This window comes from Anguilla rostrata, chromosome 4 (genome assembly GCF_018555375.3).
Source record: "Anguilla rostrata isolate EN2019 chromosome 4, ASM1855537v3, whole genome shotgun sequence".
Classification (NCBI taxonomy): domain Eukaryota; kingdom Metazoa; phylum Chordata; class Actinopteri; order Anguilliformes; family Anguillidae; genus Anguilla; species Anguilla rostrata.
The window spans coordinates 55,651,034-55,669,745 of record NC_057936.1 but is presented as its reverse complement, the minus strand read 5'-3'; the positions used below and the strand labels follow the sequence as shown (position 1 = coordinate 55,669,745).

Below are 18,712 nucleotides of genomic sequence, written 5' to 3'. Positions count from 1 at the left end.
GGTTGGTGAAACTGACTTTTATTCTCCAGGTCTAGCCTAACAATCAGGGTGAAAACTCCAGCAGTCCTAATTCTCCAGTGGCACGATGCGGTTATATTTAGATAATGAACTAGCGGAGCGATCGGGCCGATGAATTATTAAACAATGCGGGGATAAAACGCACTATTAGCAGCTACTAATAATATCTTTAAAAACCTGCAGGGTATAATACTCACATAGGCACAAGGTGTTGTGACTGGCTGCAGCAGCGTTGCGTATCGCTAATAGAAATACGCCAATACTGTGGATGCAAAGCACAGCAGCAAAGTAAGCTGTGTATACTCTCTTTATTGGGGTTTCCTTGCAGTCATATGCTTGGTACAAGGCTGTATATTTTCTTTTGCAGTGACAAACAGGCTACCCAGCTGTATGGGATGAATACACTGCAATTTATCACAGGCTATTTTTATAGTGTATCAGCTTTCTCTCTGTGGCCAGTCCTCGGGGAGATTTGGTGCATAATGGTCTGTGTCCTCTGCGGTCACTGGTTTGCTTGCGATGGCTCGCAGCCATTCAGGCACTGACCACAGACCAGAAAAGGACGCGCCGTGCGGACCGAGCGCGGGGGACGCGAGCGAGCCCGCTAAAACGCGCCAGGGGAACAGCGGGTGAGCCCGTTCGCCCGCGGGGCGGGGCGGCAGGAAGGGCGTCGCTCTGCGCCCCGGTAAAAACCAGCGACGCGCGGACGTGTCAGCGCAGGAAAGAGACAGCGGCTCGGACACTTTCCCCCCCGACTCCCCAGCCCGCCCGCGGAAACAAAAGTATTCTTTTCCCCTCTCCCCGTCTGTTTTAATTATTTCCTTAACCGCAGATCTCTGGCAAATTATCTTCGGTTTTAATGCGGGAGAGGAAGAGATTTGGCTTAAACATTTGCGGAGAAATTACAAATGCAATAGTGGTATATCCGCTAATCCTTCCACAGAAACGCTGGGAGCCTCTGGATGTGACGGCGCAGTGCTGAGTTTGGGGTTTAATTAGATGTGAGCGCGAGAGGATTAGACTGGGCACAAACACCGGCTGCCATTAAACTCCCGCCTCTAGAGTTTCACTTGGAACCGAGATGCAAGGCTAGTGGCATTCAAAGACCGAAAGAAAAAAAAAACTGGTCCTCATGGCAGAAGCACTTTTTGATCTTTGCTTGAATAGTGAGCGTCTTGCTCATTAAAGACAGCCTCTCATATTCAGTTGTTTATCGTGTGGAAGAATGACTATAGGTGGTACATCAGAGGTCTATCAGAGGGTACATACCCTTTTGTATGTTCTGAATTGTGAATGGCACGCAGAGGGGCATTTCCTTTAGTGTGTCTTTGCTGGGGAGCTGCACCCCTTCTGGGGTCTGGGTGGACAGTCCCACCAAAAGGCCAGTGAACCGGTTGTAACAATATGCGTGGTGTCAGTTTGTGTGCGTGTGTGTGTGTGTGTGTGTGTGTGTGTGTGAGAGAGCACGCCGTGGTCATGTGTGCTTGAGTGTGTGTGCGAGTGTGTGTATGTGTGTGCATGTGTATGTGTGCGTGTGTGTGTATGTGTGTGCATGTGTATGTGTGTGTATGTGTGTGAGTGTGTGTGTGTGTGTGTGTATGTGTGCATGTGCATGTGTATGTGTGTGAGTGTGTGTGTGTGTGTGTGAGAGTGTGTGTGTGTGTGTGTGTATGTGTGTGTGTGTGTGCATGTGCGTGTGTGTGTGTGTGTGAGTGTGTGTGTGTGAGTGTGTGTGAGAGAGAGCATGCCGTGGTCATGTGTGCGTGCGTATGTGTGTGTGTATGAGTGTGTGAGTGTGCGCGTGCGAGTGTGTGTGTGTGTGTGTGTGTGTGTGTGTGTGAGTGTGTGTATGTGTGTGTGTGTGTGTGTGTGTGTGAGTGTGTGAGTGTGTGTATGTGTCTGAGTGTGTGTGTGTGTGTGAGAGAGAGCATGCCGTGGTCATGTGTGCGTGCGTCCGCTCCCCATAGACCACAGTGGTGGGCTGCCTGGGCAGGCCTGTGCACTCGTCCTGATTAATAGAAATCCCATATTTGTTTCCACAAGTCTAATTAACCAGGTAGTTAAAAATGAAGCTCATTAGCTACCTGCCACAGAGCTTACCAACCCTGTCTCTAATTACTGTGATAACTCCAGTGTTGCCAAGGTGCAGTGGAGCCAAGCAGAACACTGCTGACAGTATCTTAAGTAACCAGTGCTCTTTTGTGCATACAGGGAACCTAATTACTATTCACCAAATTATAAATGCACTTGTGGATAGAATAAAAAAAAAAAAAACATGCACACACAGTAGAAAAAGGTTCTCATTAGCCTGCCATGGCTTTTAATTAAACTGCAAGCCTCTGACTATCCCTGCAGTCACACTCTCCAGACACAGGGGACGAGGAGGAGCAACAAACTCTAGCCGCTCACACAGTGGGATTAACAACCCAATTATTACTAGGTATATTTTCCAGCAGAGATACATTGAGAGATCACGGAACAGGCTGTTCTGCAAATTGCCGGGGATTGTTTTGCAACAGAGTGGTTCACTACGAGGGGGACTTGGTGACCACTTCTCAGAAAACACACAAAGACACAAGCACAGACTGGCCTGTGCCTTTGTGTGTTAATACAGATCCATTACAAGGATGGGCCATTCACACGAATGCGAGAATTCTGATCACTACATCGCATCGTCCTAATCCTCGGGTAGCAGGAGTAACTATATCACCAACAGGCCTCAGGGTGTATTGTGTATTAAACTGACTGTAGGCACAGAGTCTAACGTATGCATGTTGTAGATATCCATTAGCCCCCGGCTCAAGTTTGGCTATTGGAAAACGAGCTGCTGAAGAATGACCAGAGGAGTGGTGAACAGTTTAGTACACTGTGACTTGGAGGGTGGCAATCATGTGACTCTGGTCTCCTTCGGCCAATGACAGAGATAGCAGAACCACAGAGGTGAAGCAAACACGCGTTGTGAACTCAGACAGCGGCTCTGAACAAGGCCAGGGAGAGTGTGTGTGTGCTAGTGAGATGGACAGGAACAGGGAGAGCATGTGTGTGCTAGCGTGATGGACAGGACCAGGGAGAGCGTGTGTGTGTGTGGTAGTGCGATGGACAGGACCAGGGAGAGCGTGTATGTGCTGCTGTGTGTGCTAGCGTGTGTGTGCATGTGCTAGCATGTGTGTTAGCGCTCGGAGGGGAAGAGAGGGGGGCGCACTCACGTTTCTGCGGGGGAAGGTGGTGAGCAGCTTGAACTCGTCGCAGGGGTAGCCCTTGGAGGCCACGAAGTGGAAGAGCACCTGCAGCGTGCAGCTCCCCAGGAAGCGGCGCTCCAGGAACTCCCCGCTGGGCGTGCGCACGCGCAGCTTGCTGACCGCCGCGCCGCCCTCCTCCTCCGGCTCCGGGGGCAGGGTCTGCTCCAGGGACAGCCGGATGGCCTGGGGGGGGCAGGGGGGGGCACACAGACCGCCACGCGTGAGGAAACTGAGCTCCACTCTAGGCTCATACAACACGCTTATTAATACCACAACACACCTACAGTAGAGCTAAATTACACTTTGTGTAAGAAACAAACTGCAAACGATCAATTGAACTTTGCAATAAACAGCCTTTTACAATGTGGATAACACGGCGGGGGCTTCAAACAATAAGGGAGCACCATTGTCGATCTGCAGTGATTTTTATACTGACCAAAAAAAAAAAAAACGCAATAGAATAAAACACACCTACCCCAGTAAAGGTGTGTTCTTTATGTGCCATTCATAATGATGCTTTACCTGCTGCCTGCTCTTTATCCACACGCTCATAAAGCATCAAAAAGACACAGACAAAGGTTCCTTTTTCACTCCTAAATACACAGCTTATTCACAATAACTGCAACAAAAAAAAAAAAGGGCATCATGATCCTCAACTGCAGGGGAATTAATCAAATCTCCAATGTCACGGCGCAGAACCAACTGGTCCTCTGTGGTTTTCACCTAAAGCTTGTTGTTCCTGTTTTGACAGTCGGCAGCATATGCTGTGACAACACATGGCAGCTTTATTTACCGACCATAATGCAATTATATTTCATAAAAGTGTACAACAGTAGCTCATTAGCAGCTCCCGTCTTTGTGTGCCCGTGTGTCGGGAGCCCCCCCCCGGAGCCCCCCCGGGGCCCCCCCGGCGCCCGCCCGCCCCGCTCCCCCGGGTGGGACGGCATAAAGGGTCCTCCGGGAGCCCCTCCCCAGCACGGGCCGCCGCGTCTGAGAAGCCACACGCGCACACGGGCCCCCGCTCCTCATACAGAGCAAGCACCTTTTCACCACAGGAAAACACACACACAGACACACACACAGACGATACACACATACACACACACACACATATGCACACATACACACACGCATACACACACACACACACACACACACGCATACACACACACACACACACACACACATATGCACACATACACACACACACACACACACACCTGCATGCGCACACACATACACACACACACACACACACACACATGGCTCACACGGGCCCCCGCTCCTCATAAAGAGCGAGCACCTTTTCACCACAGGAAAACACACACAGACGATACACACATACACACACACACACCATACACACACACACCCAGCACACAACACACACAGCACAACACACACACACACCCACACCCACACATACACACAAACACACCTGCATGCGCACACACATACACACACACACACACTCGCACACATACACACACACACACACACACACATACACACACGCACACATACACTCGCACACACAAACAAACGCACACACCCGCACACGCACACCCACATATACTCACAAACACACGCACACCAGCATGCGCACACACATACACACTCACACACACCCGCACACGCACACCCACACCCACATATACTCACAAACACACGCACACCTGCATGCGCACACACATACACACCCGTACACGCACACCCACATATACTCACAAACACACGCACACCTGCATGCGCACACACATACACACCTGTACACGCACACCCACATATACTCACAAACACACGCACGCGCACGCACACACACAGACCTGCATGCGCACACACATACACACACACCCACACACACATGCACACACTGAACGGCCGGAGAGGCGTGTGCACCTGACGGGGGCCAAGGCTGGCTCCGTTAACTCCCCCCGACCACCACCTCCTTCTCCTCTCCTCTCCTCCTCTCCTCCTTCTCCTCTCCTTCTCCAGCGATAAAAAACTCCCATGGTCCGGCCTCCCTTTCATCCGCCGCCCCGGCACAAAAGACGGCGAATCACAGGCCGCGCTTTTTCCCCTACTGTACGGCTCCGCGCCGGGGCTTTGTTGCCGGGGGCGTTGTCGCGGCGGGGCGGGCGAGCGGGGCGAAGCGAGCGGGGCCGGCCCGCGCTGGCCGGGCTCCAGGTGTGGGGACATCATGTTGCCTTGTTTACTCGCGCACAATGCGGGAGAAACAGGCCATTCTTCTGGCGGGCAGGGAGACGCTGCGCTCAATGACTCCCAACAGCTGTCCCTCCGCACACGCCATGCGGCTCCACACAATGCCCCCCCCACCCCACCCCACCCCCCTGTCCCGCCAAACCGCCCGCAGCGCACCGGGCCCCAGGGCCACGGGCTAAATATCACTAAAGCTCTGCTCTCTCTCTCTCTCTCTTCAATAGGGCCGGTCCAAAAGGCACATTGTGCCGTCTGCGTTCGCACAGATCGTCAAATAAAGCTGTGAATGTCACTTGTGCGGATTGGCTTACCGCGCGCGGGAGAGCCATTTAACAGGTGCATTATTTACGCGTCTAATGGCCGTACCTGCGTGGCCCGGACAATGAGCAGCTTCCTGTCCACACAATAGCGAAAGGCTTCGTCCATTTACTGCGAACAAACCCGTATATATATATATACTGAACTTTCAAAATACAGTAGAACATAAGAGATACAAACACATCAGTAATGGGTGTTGGTCGTGAGCTCGGAAACATCTGAAAGACAACTTTGAAAGAACTCAGATTACATTGAATGATTCATTGGAACGGTTACTAAAACGACTCCTGCTTTGTTCATTTAAAAGGTCGAAATTTATCCAGCAATAAAATAGTTTCACAAAGTAGAACCAACAATAAAAGGCAACATAACCGCAGAGCTCATGAGGACACCACTGGTCATATGTCCACTTTCCAGATCATGAGGCACAACAAGATGCAGCAAATGACCAGTCTACAGCTAACACCTGCTGGCAAAAAAGCCACCCGTCTGAAAAAAAAAAAAACCCGGAATTACACAGAACCCATATTACTGAAGTACGTCATCTGAAGGTCAATTACAGAGCAACCGAGAACAACTGAAAGAGAAAGCCTGAGAAAGGTACAGGGCAGAGCTGCAGGTTCACAGCTACAAATGGGTCTCGCTGCATCATAGGACTGCAGAGAGAACACTGAGAGGGAGCAGCAGCACAGCCGATGCACTGCACTGTGACTCCATAAACTGACTGCTAAATAAGAAAGCAGTTCATTTAAAGGCTTTGCTCTGCAGTACAGGAGAAGGCAGGTTACAGTTGTTTGTGTTCCATTATGCCAGCTTCCTTGGAAACTTGTGCCCAACTCGCCAGACCCAACACGCGGTCACAGAGGGACAGGTGCATGTGCATTATTTACTTATGTTAATCAACGGAAAGTGTGGCTTCACTGTTTAATGCTCATTGTTTCCGCCTCACTGGCAGTAACAAAGAGGACCTGCCTTATGTATACCCCGTAATGAGGTGCTTGAGAAGGTGTAATTGTTTGCGCTTACTTCCAGGTCCACGTCCCGTCTGACTGACCGGTCAGTCCGTAACGCGGAGTTTCGGCTCTCTGACCTTATGCCGTGTGATTTGTTTTCCGAACAAACCCGTATGAAATTACGCTGATGTTTCGCATTGTACTGCACACTGTGTTGCAGTCAGCCAGCTTTTCCTTCGGGTTGTTTTTCAAGCTCCGCCTGAGGTGTGTGTGTGTGTGTGTGTGTGTGTGTGTGTGTGTGTGTGTGTGTGTGTGTGGAGGCCCCTCAGGTCCCCAAAGGTTCATTACCGACACCAGGAACACAGCCCTCCTCCGTCAAACCACAGCCCTGTGAGTGGAGCATCATTAAAAAAACAAACAAACAGGGAAGAAGAAAAGAAAAGAAACACAAACACTCCCGAGAAGCAGTTTCTACAAACGGCTTCTGCACGTGACACGGCTCCTCGCGCACGACCAACAGCGCCGGCCGGCTCACGGGCGAAACCGGCGGAGAGCCGGCCACCCGACCAAAAACGGGCAGGTCCTCGTAAACAATTACCCCCACACCTCTCGAATGCGTGTTCGCTCTCCTGACCCCCCCCTCTCCCACCCCCCCGCCCCCAGAGCGAGCAGCTCAGCATTGTCAGGTAAGCCTACAGGAGGTCACGGAGGCATACACTGTGCGTTCGGACGGGAGCGAGGGCATTGTGGGGTATTGTGTTTCAGAATATCTACACTGTTGCTCACGGCAGGGCCATTGTTGGCGAACGGGAAGCCATGGCAATGAGGCCGAGAGCACCGCGCAGTGATATAATTAAAACCAGCCAGGGCCTTTTGTCCAAGGGCTGTTTAACTAATGTGACAAATCATCTGAGACCGCAGCTTCACCTGATCCAGTCGCTACGGAGTTCGCCACCGAGCAAATACCCAATAATCAGAAGAAAAGGAGATATAATTGCAGACTGAACAGCCACGGCTTTCCAGTTTCGATAATGCTCTCCCTTTGTGCGTGGAGCAACGTGCGCCTTTGTTGCCGTCCCAGTGTTTATTTGGTTTTAAAAAGGAGCCTGCGGGTTTGGGAACGCGGGAAGGATAATGGCGGTAATGGCGCCGCTGCGAGAGAGCGGAACAGGAGTCGGCGTTCAGTCCGGAGATTAGAGCGCATTCTCTGCTCTCTGTTCCTGCTGCTGTATCGTGTTCTTCTCCCCCCGTTTCTGCACGACGACAAATCCCACACAGCCCCGCGGGCCTGCCGACGGGACGCTCCAGAGAGAGAGAGAGAGTTAGGCCCCGCTCTGGGGCTGGTACACCTTCATTTCCCCCGATTAAAATTAGGCCTGCTCATATTCAAACAATGACTTCTGAACGTGCAAAACGCGAAGCAAAGAAATGCACCTTGAAATTGCACATCCGAAACAAACAAAAACTTCCTTCCTCACCTCGCGCTCCTCCTCCTGCTCTTTCCGGATCTGCTCCAGACGAACCTGCTCGGCCTCCTCTCTCTCCTGCGCTTCTCTCTGCAAGCCACAACACAACACCCGCACCGTTACCCTCCACGACCGAGCCGTCCGCGCCAGCGGCGCAAGCAAAGGCCTGTGGGAAGGGACAGTCAGCCCAGATGAAAGGCAAACTGGGAACTTTAACACTAGAACTCATTGGGTGTCTGCGGTATTGATTTTGTGGTCTTATCAGCGGTGTACGGGATCAGGGCTGTGTTTGCAGGCCCGGGCTCCTGGACCAGCGCACTTTGGGGCAGCACTGGCAGGAAGGGCCGGGGTCAGGGTAACCACCTCTGGTTACCGGAGTAACCTCTGAGGGAAAGAATGCTGTTTGAGATATCCCATGAAACGCACCTTTTTGCGATCGGCTTCTAAAGACAAGCGGTAGGCCTCGTCCTGCTCCCTCTTCACCATTTCTCTGGCTTCACGTTCGTCCTGAGGGAGATGAGAGGCAGGAATGAGCAACAATGCCGAGGTGAGACAGACACAGACACATTACCAGACAAAAGCAACAACGAACCACAACACACATCAACTGGTCAGGAATTTATCAAGTCAGAAAGCAGACAGGCATAGGGACGAAAACATGAATGATCATAATGACGGAATCTGATGTTTCAGTTTACAGTTTGAAAACTTCTTCAAGACTAACTGCCATTTATTCTAGTCCAAGTGCCTGTTTGTCCGCAGGCAGTGTGCTCCTTCTGCACCTGCAACGGGAGAGAGGGTTTCTATGGGAGAGAAAAAGAACAGCTTGTGTTGTGCAGTCAGGGACTGGCATTTGTCTTCATGCTTGGAGGACTTTCCTGAATCCCAGGTTGCGTGCTGTGACGCACGCGAAACACAGCGAAGGTAAAGCCACTGACAGAGTAAGTGGGGGAAGTCAAAAGGAAAATGTATACTTATTCTCAGTCTCAAAAAGTGCACTACCGTAAATTGAATAGGATGGCAACATCTCGCCAAGCAAACCGTAGTACCGGAAACTTCTGAATATGAACTCTCATAAAGGGCTCTGAAGAGGTTTAGCGAATACGCTTCACCAACCTGTCTCATCGGTAAATCCTGAAAAGTGGCCAAAACAATTAGGTGCGATGTTGTGTAACAAAGTCTTCTTGACAAGGGTAGCACCTCAAAGATAAATACATGTGTCGAGAGGCCTTTGTTTTCGTGACACTGTACGTCAATGTTTCGCCCACTTTTCTCACGGTGAGTTTGAAAAGAGACGGTTTAGCAAAGCGTGCGCTCCGTATTCACGACAGTGTGTCACGAAGCGTTAGAAATACGCACGGAGAAAACGTTTCTCCACGGACCGAGTCTGAACCACACTCCCTTCCAACAGCGTACTGAAGCTCAGCATGCACAGTAGGGAAGGCCAGTCGTATGTTCCCACCCTCGTCCTCCTCTCTATTCAATTTTCAGAATCATCTTTTTTTTTTAATTATAGCACAGCAATTAAAAAAATCTTCATGTTCATTAGACGCTGTTCCCCGTGGTTAGGGGCTCGACTAGCACTTCCATAAAACAAATTAAAGCGTCTGAGAAGTGCACTTAAACACACGACCATGTACAGACCACTTAAACCCCTAAAAAGCATTAGCCTGAACATATTCCCATTAGGAAAAAGAAAAAAGCTAATGTGAACCGAAATACTTCAACAGACTAAGAGAGGCATCGCTGGAGCCATCAAATCTGCTCAAATCAAGTGTGAAAACTTTCTCCCCAGGCCTGTTTCTGCCTTGCAGGCATGTCAGTTGCTGAGGAATGCAGCTGCGGTCTGGGCAGCTGTCTGTGGTGACTGACGAGTGCGAGAGTCACAGACAGGGCGAGAGGGAGGTCAGTGCGGTCGTGGCCGACGCAGACGGGGGGGGGGGGGTGTCTGAGTCATGGCGAGGGCCGTCCACGGCGCGGGGGTGCGACGCAGCGAATTCGCCGACGCCTACGTCCACTGAGGTTTCTGCACACGGCACACGGCCACATTCCGGACCTCCGAGGCTCATTACCTTGAAAAGACGAACAGTACCGACGCTGCGGAACAACAGTACGTTCTGGAACAAGAGCCAAGCCTCTGATGTATTAATTGTAACACCCTACTCCGAGCGAGAGCAAAATTGTAAAGAGTAAATTAAAGTCTCCAGGCACAAAAAAGTTAGATATGTTCAATTAACACCCGAGACAGGATACAACTTGACATTTCTGGGATGCGGTCCTGAATTCCGGTGGTTCACCAACAAGAGCATTCAGTACGTTACCACACCGCTGCAATTTGTTCCTTCAAATGTCAGATATGCGCCTTTGTCACATCACGTTTCCTTCATTTCCACTGTAATTATTTGAATTGTCAACACTTAAAAAAAAAAAAACCTGGACTTGTGGAACCTGCTCAGTGCTAGTGAGACATCTGACATAGGCTCAGCCTGCCTGCACACACACAATAGGGCCCATACTGCATATAAAAGCAACTGTAATAATCACATAAGTAAAAAGATAATTATCAATACATAAATACAGTAATGACAATGTTAACAAAGTAAAGTGCTGCTTTTCTTTAAGCTAAAACAGCAATACATCAATCAGTAACTCAAATAAGACCAAAGGCGAGACTCATACTACGCCATACTCCGCTATGGTCTGACATGACAGGACTGTCATTGATGACACAATGACAAATGATTGTCAAGGTACAAATTCTTCTTGTTACCTTTCACTGTCAATGCTTTTTGTTATTTTGTGGAAGACCAGGCATCTGACTGCAGTCACTACTGTTGGAAAAGTATCCATACCAGAATGACTCAGATGTCACCTTGCATCCAATCACTAAAAATTTGCCTCTAAGCCTTCAAGCAATCTATGCGCATTTCTCACAAATTCCCACGACTGAATGTTGAAACACACTGACGGTCTTGGGATAACTGTACCATCAAGACACTCCACGTACAGCACAGATGACTGAGCTCCAGAGGACCTGTTCATCCATTGAAAGTGACTTGAATAATGGGGTGCGATTAACCAGAAGGAGCCCAACGAGAGTGACAGGGCATGGCAACTTGTAGAATGCCAGGGCACAATACAAATGGCCAAAAAGACTCCCACTTGTGTCCTATGAGAACATGCTGAACTTTTTCTTAAGACCATGATGCAAGCATGTACAAGACATGCGTAATGACTTTAACAAAAACACAGCCAGACCAAACACCTCACCTCACTACAATCCATCTGACAACCTTTTATTCATTTCAAAAAGGCTTCATACACACTTTAAATAGGATGAATGAAAATGAATCTTGCCATATCTTCTTTCTTTGAGACATGGAATCTGATTACAACTGTGTCAGACTCAGTTTTAAATCGTACTTCCTACAACACTTTTGGTAGTAGGTTAGTTGTAATTTTGTGTTTTAACGTGAGATGATCAATACAATGGTACGAAATAATTCCCATCATACTTTATGAATTCAATAAAGGAAGAGGAGGGAATTAAATGCAGTCTGATGCTGGACCCCATTAAAAATATAGACGGTTAGTAATGTCATCTAATCGTGGTTTAGCCTAAACTGACAAGCACAGTTCTTTTCAGTTTTCAGGTACAAGAGGACATTCAGCAGTCGGTGGCTAGAAAAGGAACCGTTCTGGGGTGAACACAGGAACACATTCAATAGTGTTAATTTGTGTGTGTACAGACAGCCATGGCATACACAATCAGTTACACAGGGAAAGCCAGTACAACAACTAAGCCAAGGTGCTACCCTAAAGAATAATAGTGCACACAGATAAAATCTAAGGGGAAATAAGTTTATTACTAAAACATGAAAGATTAGCTCCCTTGGCCTGCATCAGATCTTCATTTCCATTTGAGGAAGGCCCGAGCGATGACCTATTTGGATTCCCCCACCATGCAGATGTTACTTGTACTTCAGTTTAACTGAAATACTCTGTTATGCAAAGAGCCAACTAGAAAATATTTAAATCAAATTATAAGCTTAAAAAAAAATATGACTCAGTATTTCTCAGTTGTATTTTCTCTTATTCTGAAGCGGAACTTTTTTCAACCAAAAAAAAAAAGAAAACGCAAAACAAAACTGGATGATGTTACCTGTGGATAGTCAAAGGGGAGAACGGCAGGTTGCACACATTTTAAAAGACAAGCACCTTTCACATGAGCTCACAGACAAATTCTGAAAGGCTAAATAAATACATGAATGAAATACCTCTGTATCCTAACAATTGCCCCTTTAACAGCCCTCCTGCATGAAATTGAAAGAGTTCATTTGGGCAATGTGCAGAATGGCCTCCTTTTGATGTGGCGCGTTTCCTCACGAGAGCCGCGCCCTATTCTGTTCGCTAAGCTTTCGGGATTCCCATATTTACACGAAAGATACACTGTCTCCATTTTATCTGGCTGCTGCGATAAATGGAGCGGGGGCCGCGGGATTGTTCTGTGTTCACAGTTTCTGTTGGCTCAAAGGGGCCTGGGAGAAAGAGAGGGGGAGAAAGAACCGGAATCCGCATCCTGCTCGCATTGTCCGGGACCTCTGAGAGAGAGAGCGCGAGAGAGAGAGAGAGAGAGAGAGAGAGAGGCGAGGAGAGAATCGGGAACACGGTTGTGCTTTTCTCCCACCTCCTCAGACAAAGCAACTCTTTCCACCGGACTCACAATGCTCTTTTTTTTTTTTCCAGAACGCATTCGTTTTTTTTTTCTCCCCCCGTCCATCCAGTTCGGCGGCGGCGGCGGCGGCCACAAAGCTCTCGCCTTCTCAGCGTGCGGCGGTCTGTTCCCCGGCGTACTGTAGCGACGCCGTGGATTACCCGCCATTCAGCCGCACGACGGCGAGGCGCGGAGAATCCCGACAGGGAAGCGCGCGGCACAACGAACGGCCGCGAGCAGACCTCATCTGACTGAGCGGGCCTGCCTGGAACGCAGAGCGTACGGCTGCAAAAAAATAGTGTGCTGTCTATAGCCTGTGTGGAATGTGTACGGTATAAGTGGGTTTTCAAGGGTGCCCTTTGAAGATTCGGGTCACACCCAGTTTTGGGGATTCAGTGCGTGACATTGTCCCTCCTCAGGTCTCCAGGCCCTCCCCTGGGGTTCCCCTCCCCTAACCCTGCCACTCCCCTCACCTCGTCCTTGATGTCCTCCTGTTGCTGGGCTGTGAATATCTCCATCGCCCCCATGAGCCTCATCATCAGCTCGTCCACCGTCGTGTTTCCTGCAGACAAAACACACAGAGCGGATCAGCAAAGTCACTCAAAACAATGACAAGAATAAAGATTTAGGGATGAAAGAATGCATGAATGAGTCCAATGACGGTAAACTAAGAATTCTGTCGGAGGCGGTTTGACAAACCGTGACCAGGAGAAACAGCCGGGGCTGCGCTTGGGTACAATCGACCCCATCGCCGAAGCTACCCAAGGCCCGTCGGCCAGCCCCCGTCCTTACCTTGGATGACGTTTAAGACTTCGTTGGACGCCCTCTTGCCCATGACGATGAGGAGGAGGGGGAACTGGTCGGTCTTGTACGTTCGGATGGTCTGTGCCACCACGCTGCCGAAGAGCCTCGTGCACATGGTGAGCAGTCTGCACAGAAGAGGGGGGGGGGGGCATTCAGACGGTCACCGCTGCCCAAAAATACCACCCCGTTCACAACGTGCGGGACTTTAAAACCCATTCCGCGCTCCGCTCTCGCCGATGTCCTTCTAAATAAGGGCAGGAGCGGAATTAGTATTCCTCACCAGACATGATGAATTGATAGGGCAGAGAGGATTTCTTATTCCATTACAAAGACAGAACTTTAAATTAACATTTCGCTGGAGGAAAAGGGTAGCGGGCGCACCCCTCAGAGCTCACCGTAAATGTCATAATATTAATGAATTGCCATAGACTGAATGCAAATATAGATTAGTTTCTCATTTTAATAAGATCTGTTTTAATAACTGGCTGATAAAAAAAATAAATAAAAAAGTAGTGGAATGGAATGGGTCGAGCATGACGGGTCAGTGGAGAAAGTAGTCTGAGGCGGGATGAGTGGAGCGAGGAGAGGGCGCTGCAGTCGGGCTCCTCATTAGGAATGAATTGGAGGCTGCCAGACACCGACCGGGTGGCCACTGCACCGCGCCAATCCGCAAACGCTTGTCCTTTCCCATGGAGTCCAGCCTTCAGAATGCATTATTAAAGCACCCAAACCCCGCCGTCGACTCCGGAATCCAGTCGTACAGCGGTTCCCCCCGCAGGAAGCTCGCCGTCATAGCCAGAGGCGGTCCAGGATTGAGTAAAGACTCATTTTATGCACCTCAATGAGCCAGGTTAACAGATGGGATTTCCATCCCTGGTGGTGTATCCCCACATCCCCCCTCCCCTTAGTTTTTGGACTACCCAAAAGCCACCTCTAAAACGCATGCTGTCGGCCAACTTATTGATACTGTGCGAGGATGATACAACCAATCAACAGAGTCACCAATGTCACACAATGACAAGGAGAGCCCTGCGGAGTCAAACCCTCCCTACCTGGGCATCGGCACAGCCTTGGATTCCCCGTGCTACGGGACTACCTGGCACAGTCCGCCTTTTACGAACGGTGCACGTGGAAAAATAAACATGCATCACGTTCTGGAGGCGACCCGAGTGCAGAGGATAAAGGGAGGGTGTCCAATTAAGCACCTGATATTTGAGGACACGCCCCCCTCTCCCAGAGAGGCCGGGGAGGACAGTGGAGCCCTGTGTTCTACGCTGGGGCCCTGGGTGCAGAGGGCTGGAAACAGGCCTGGCCGGGGCTGGCCGTAAACAATATCGCAGGGAGCTAATTCCAACCACTCACACAGGACGCGAGAACAATCGCCACGGGCTGCAGTGAAACCCAACCCCATTATGTGAGGCTCGCCTCTCCTCAACACCCTCGTCTCAGGAAGGAGAGAGAGAGAGAGCTACGGCCGCATGGCGAAAACACCAGAGTACCAGGTTTCTTACAGTCCAGATCTGAAGCTATATAAGAACAAATATGCAACTTGCATCTTTATCAGAAGCAGCGTTTATACAAGCTGGGTTTTATATACAATATATTATTTATTTCATGTTATATATGTATATACACACACGCACACAAAATGTTGTGTATATTTTATTACACATTGGCATTCTTATGAACTGGCCAACACAAGCACTGCTTCTAATAAAGATGCCGCCAGTTTGGATTTTCTATATACACACATATACACAACATTTCCAAAAGTATGTGGACACCTGAACACCATACCCATATGTACTTACTGAACATCTCATTCCGAAACCATGGGCATTAATATGGAGTTGGACCCCCCCCTTTGCTGCTGTAACTGCCTCCACTCTTCTGGGAAGGCTTTCCAGTAGATTTTGGAACTTGGCGGCAGGGATTCACTTCCATTCGGCCACAAGAGCATTAGTGAGGTTGGGCACTGATGTTGGGCGATAAGGCCTGGCTCGCAGTCGGCATTTCAACTCATCCCAAAGGTGTTTGATGGGGTAGAGGTCAGGGCTCTGTGCAGGCCAGTAAAATTCTTCCCCACCACACTCAGCAAACCATTTCTATATGGACCTTGGGTTGTGCATGGAGGCACTGCCATGCTGAAACAGGAAAGGGCAGTCCCCAAACAGCTGGAAGTGCACAATTCTCTAGAATGTCACTGTATGCTGTAGCATTAAGATTTTCCTTCGCAGGATCTAAAGGGCCTAGAACCATAAAAACCATGAAAAACAGCCCCAGACCATGATTAGTTCAGACTGCATTCCGACAAACCCAGATTCATCTGTCAAACTGCCAGATAGTGAAGTGTGATTCATCACCCGGGAGACCACATTCCCACTGCTCCAGAGTCCAACGGTGTGCTTCACACCACTACAGCCAACGCTTGGCATTGTGCATGGTGATCTTAGGCTTGGGTACAGCTGCTCGGCCATGGAAACCCATTTCATGAAACTGTTGACAAACAGTTCATGTGCAGACATTGTTTCCAGAGATAGTTTGGAACTCTCTAGTGAGTGTTTCAAGGTGATTTTTACGTGCCACATGCTTCAGCACTCAGCGGTCTCGTTCTGTGAGCTTGTGTGGCCTACAGCTTCTCGGTTGAGGTGTTGTTGCTCCTATAAATTTCCACTTCATAATAAAAGCACCAACTGTTGACTGGGGCAGCTCTAGCAGGGCAGAAATTTGACAAACTGACTAGTCAGAAAGGTGGCATCTTATGACAGTGCCACGTTGAAAGTCACTGAGCTCTACAGTACAGCCCATTCTATTGCAATGGAGATTGCATGGCTGTATTCTTGATTGTATGCACCTGTTAGCAGTGGGTGTGGCTGAAATAGCCAAAACCACAAATTAGAAGGGGTGTCCACATGCTTTTGGAAATGTAGTGTATATTCTGGAGCCTAAATAATGGCTTTTATAACTTAACATGCATATCACCCCCAATTCACCCTCCAGCAGGCCAGTTGGCTCTGTGGGCTCTAAACAATGATCTCTACCAGATCAAAGGCCACCTACAGCAGGAGAAGATTACATAGTTCGTTTCAAATCAACAGCTGCATGTTCCCAAGCCGTTAAGAAACACCGCAAAAAAGGACAGTCTAAATCAGTTGATGCTTATTCATTATAGCTCTAATTTAAAATTTACACTAGCAAAAAATAAAAAATAAATTAAATGAATAAATCATAAGATGTGTGTTTAAGTGACACTCCCCATTGATGGATTCCACAGGAGTTTTTTTCAAATAAAACTTAAAAAGTCGCAAGCTGAGTTTAGGTTCGGGATGGTTTCTCACACACACCGTGTGCACTAGTGGTTTTTTAACGAGAACAGCGAATCAGATTCTCCTCACGGCCATCCTCCGCTCCAGATGTGAAAATGTTAATGCTTCCCCAGACGGTAGCAGAGTGATTGGCATGATCTAAATGGACTGCTTCAGTACTCCACAAACCTCACTGAACACCTCCCAGCAATCACTGTCCATTGTTCAACCATGCGGAGAACTGTCTCCACGGAACGTCAAAAAAAAAGATACTTTGCCACAAATACTGCGCACTCGATTTCTGTCCGGACATGTTTAGGATCAAATAAAGGCCTCAGGCGTTCCATGAAAAGGTTACTTATTAATGTGCTAGAAGTACCGGTAATAAAAACACAACTCCCTTTTGCATTTAAATTCCACGGTACAGGGTAATGGTAATGCACTTTACATTAGTTAAAATGTTCAATGTGGAATTCCTTCTTTCCACCAGAGTGCACAGTACAGTACAAAGTAACTGCATACAGTATACACAATAGGGAGTATTCTGGTAAGATGCACAAAAGCTACAGCCTTAACACTTAAAATTGACAACAATGATTAATGTGCAACCCTCAAATGAAATTAATGTCATACTGTATTCATTTTCAAATTCTTTCCGTACTTCCCACGAACAGTGTCCTTTGTCTGAAGTATTTTAAAATAACGTCAGTGTCAATCACGGTTGACAGGAGCGCACACTATTTCTGATGCGGTATGAAGTGTACTCGCTCGAGCTATTTAAAATAGTGCGAGCCAAACAATGCGGTCCGGCAGATTCCTTGGGAGGGAAAAAAAAAAAAAAAAAAGCCCTAGGAGCCAGGACACGTTCTGCACAACCACTGTGACTAATACCAATCAGCAGTCAGTCAGCCTCAACCTGAGAGCGTGAGAATGTGACAGCGTGTGTGTGTGCGCGCGCGTGTGCGTGTGTGTGTGTGTAGCAGCGAAAAATTCTGAAAAGCTCCAGATGTTGCCCGCCTTTAATCTGCAATAAAATGGCTCAGCTGGGGCAAAAAGCAAAAAGCAAAAGGGAGAAAGGGAGAGGAATGAGGGGGCAGAGTATCCTAAAAGGAAATAAAAAAAGGAGCGGGGTCAGTGTCTGAAACTCTCCCCCCGTCTTTCTTAAACGCCTCCTTCCAGGGGGTGGGCTTAGTGGTGTAGCGTAGTGGAAGGAAAAGCCTTTAGCCTGCCCTGGAGCCAGGGCTGCTGCTGGGCCCAATCAAACCTCCATCTGGCTACCGGCCGGGTCCCCCGCTCCCCCGCGGGAGGAGGGCCCTGTCTGGCCCCTCAGCCGAGCACTCACACCTGGGCTGCCGCTCCATTATGCCCCTGCTGCACCGGGGCGGAGGGGGGACGTAGGGGGGTGAGACCGGTTTGGGGTCAAGAGTTGAGGGGCTTGTGAGAGTGGATAGGCACTGCCAGGGTCAGGGAAAATACCTGCCAGGAAACGGGCGCACTGAGGGAGGAATCTGGAGGGGGGGGGAGGGGGGGGGCTCGGATCAATTAGCATCTCCACACCAGCTCTCCCCAAATCCCCACAATCTCCCCGGCTCTGAACACCCCCCCTGCTCCCTTTCCCCCCCTCCCCCCCATGCTAAAACCCCACCACTTTTGACTTCCTGGGAACAGTAAATGC

At 49.2% G+C, this 18,712-nt stretch overlaps 1 protein-coding gene across 2 annotated transcripts in view; it reads right to left on the bottom strand.

Annotated features, from left to right (window-relative positions):
- faf1 (Fas (TNFRSF6) associated factor 1) overlaps positions 1 to 18,712 on the bottom strand; it is an 84,984-nt gene that overhangs the window by 7,133 nt on the left and 59,139 nt on the right. For both annotated transcript variants that reach the window (XM_064333324.1, XM_064333322.1), the window contains exons 14-18: positions 13,721 to 13,857; positions 13,402 to 13,490; positions 8,641 to 8,721; positions 8,227 to 8,304; positions 3,225 to 3,440 (exon numbers count right to left, since the gene is read on the bottom strand). In XM_064333324.1, the coding sequence (XP_064189394.1) occupies positions 3,225 to 3,440; positions 8,227 to 8,304; positions 8,641 to 8,721; positions 13,402 to 13,490; positions 13,721 to 13,857 (601 nt within the window). The remainder of the gene's footprint in view (positions 1 to 3,224; positions 3,441 to 8,226; positions 8,305 to 8,640; positions 8,722 to 13,401; positions 13,491 to 13,720; positions 13,858 to 18,712) is intronic.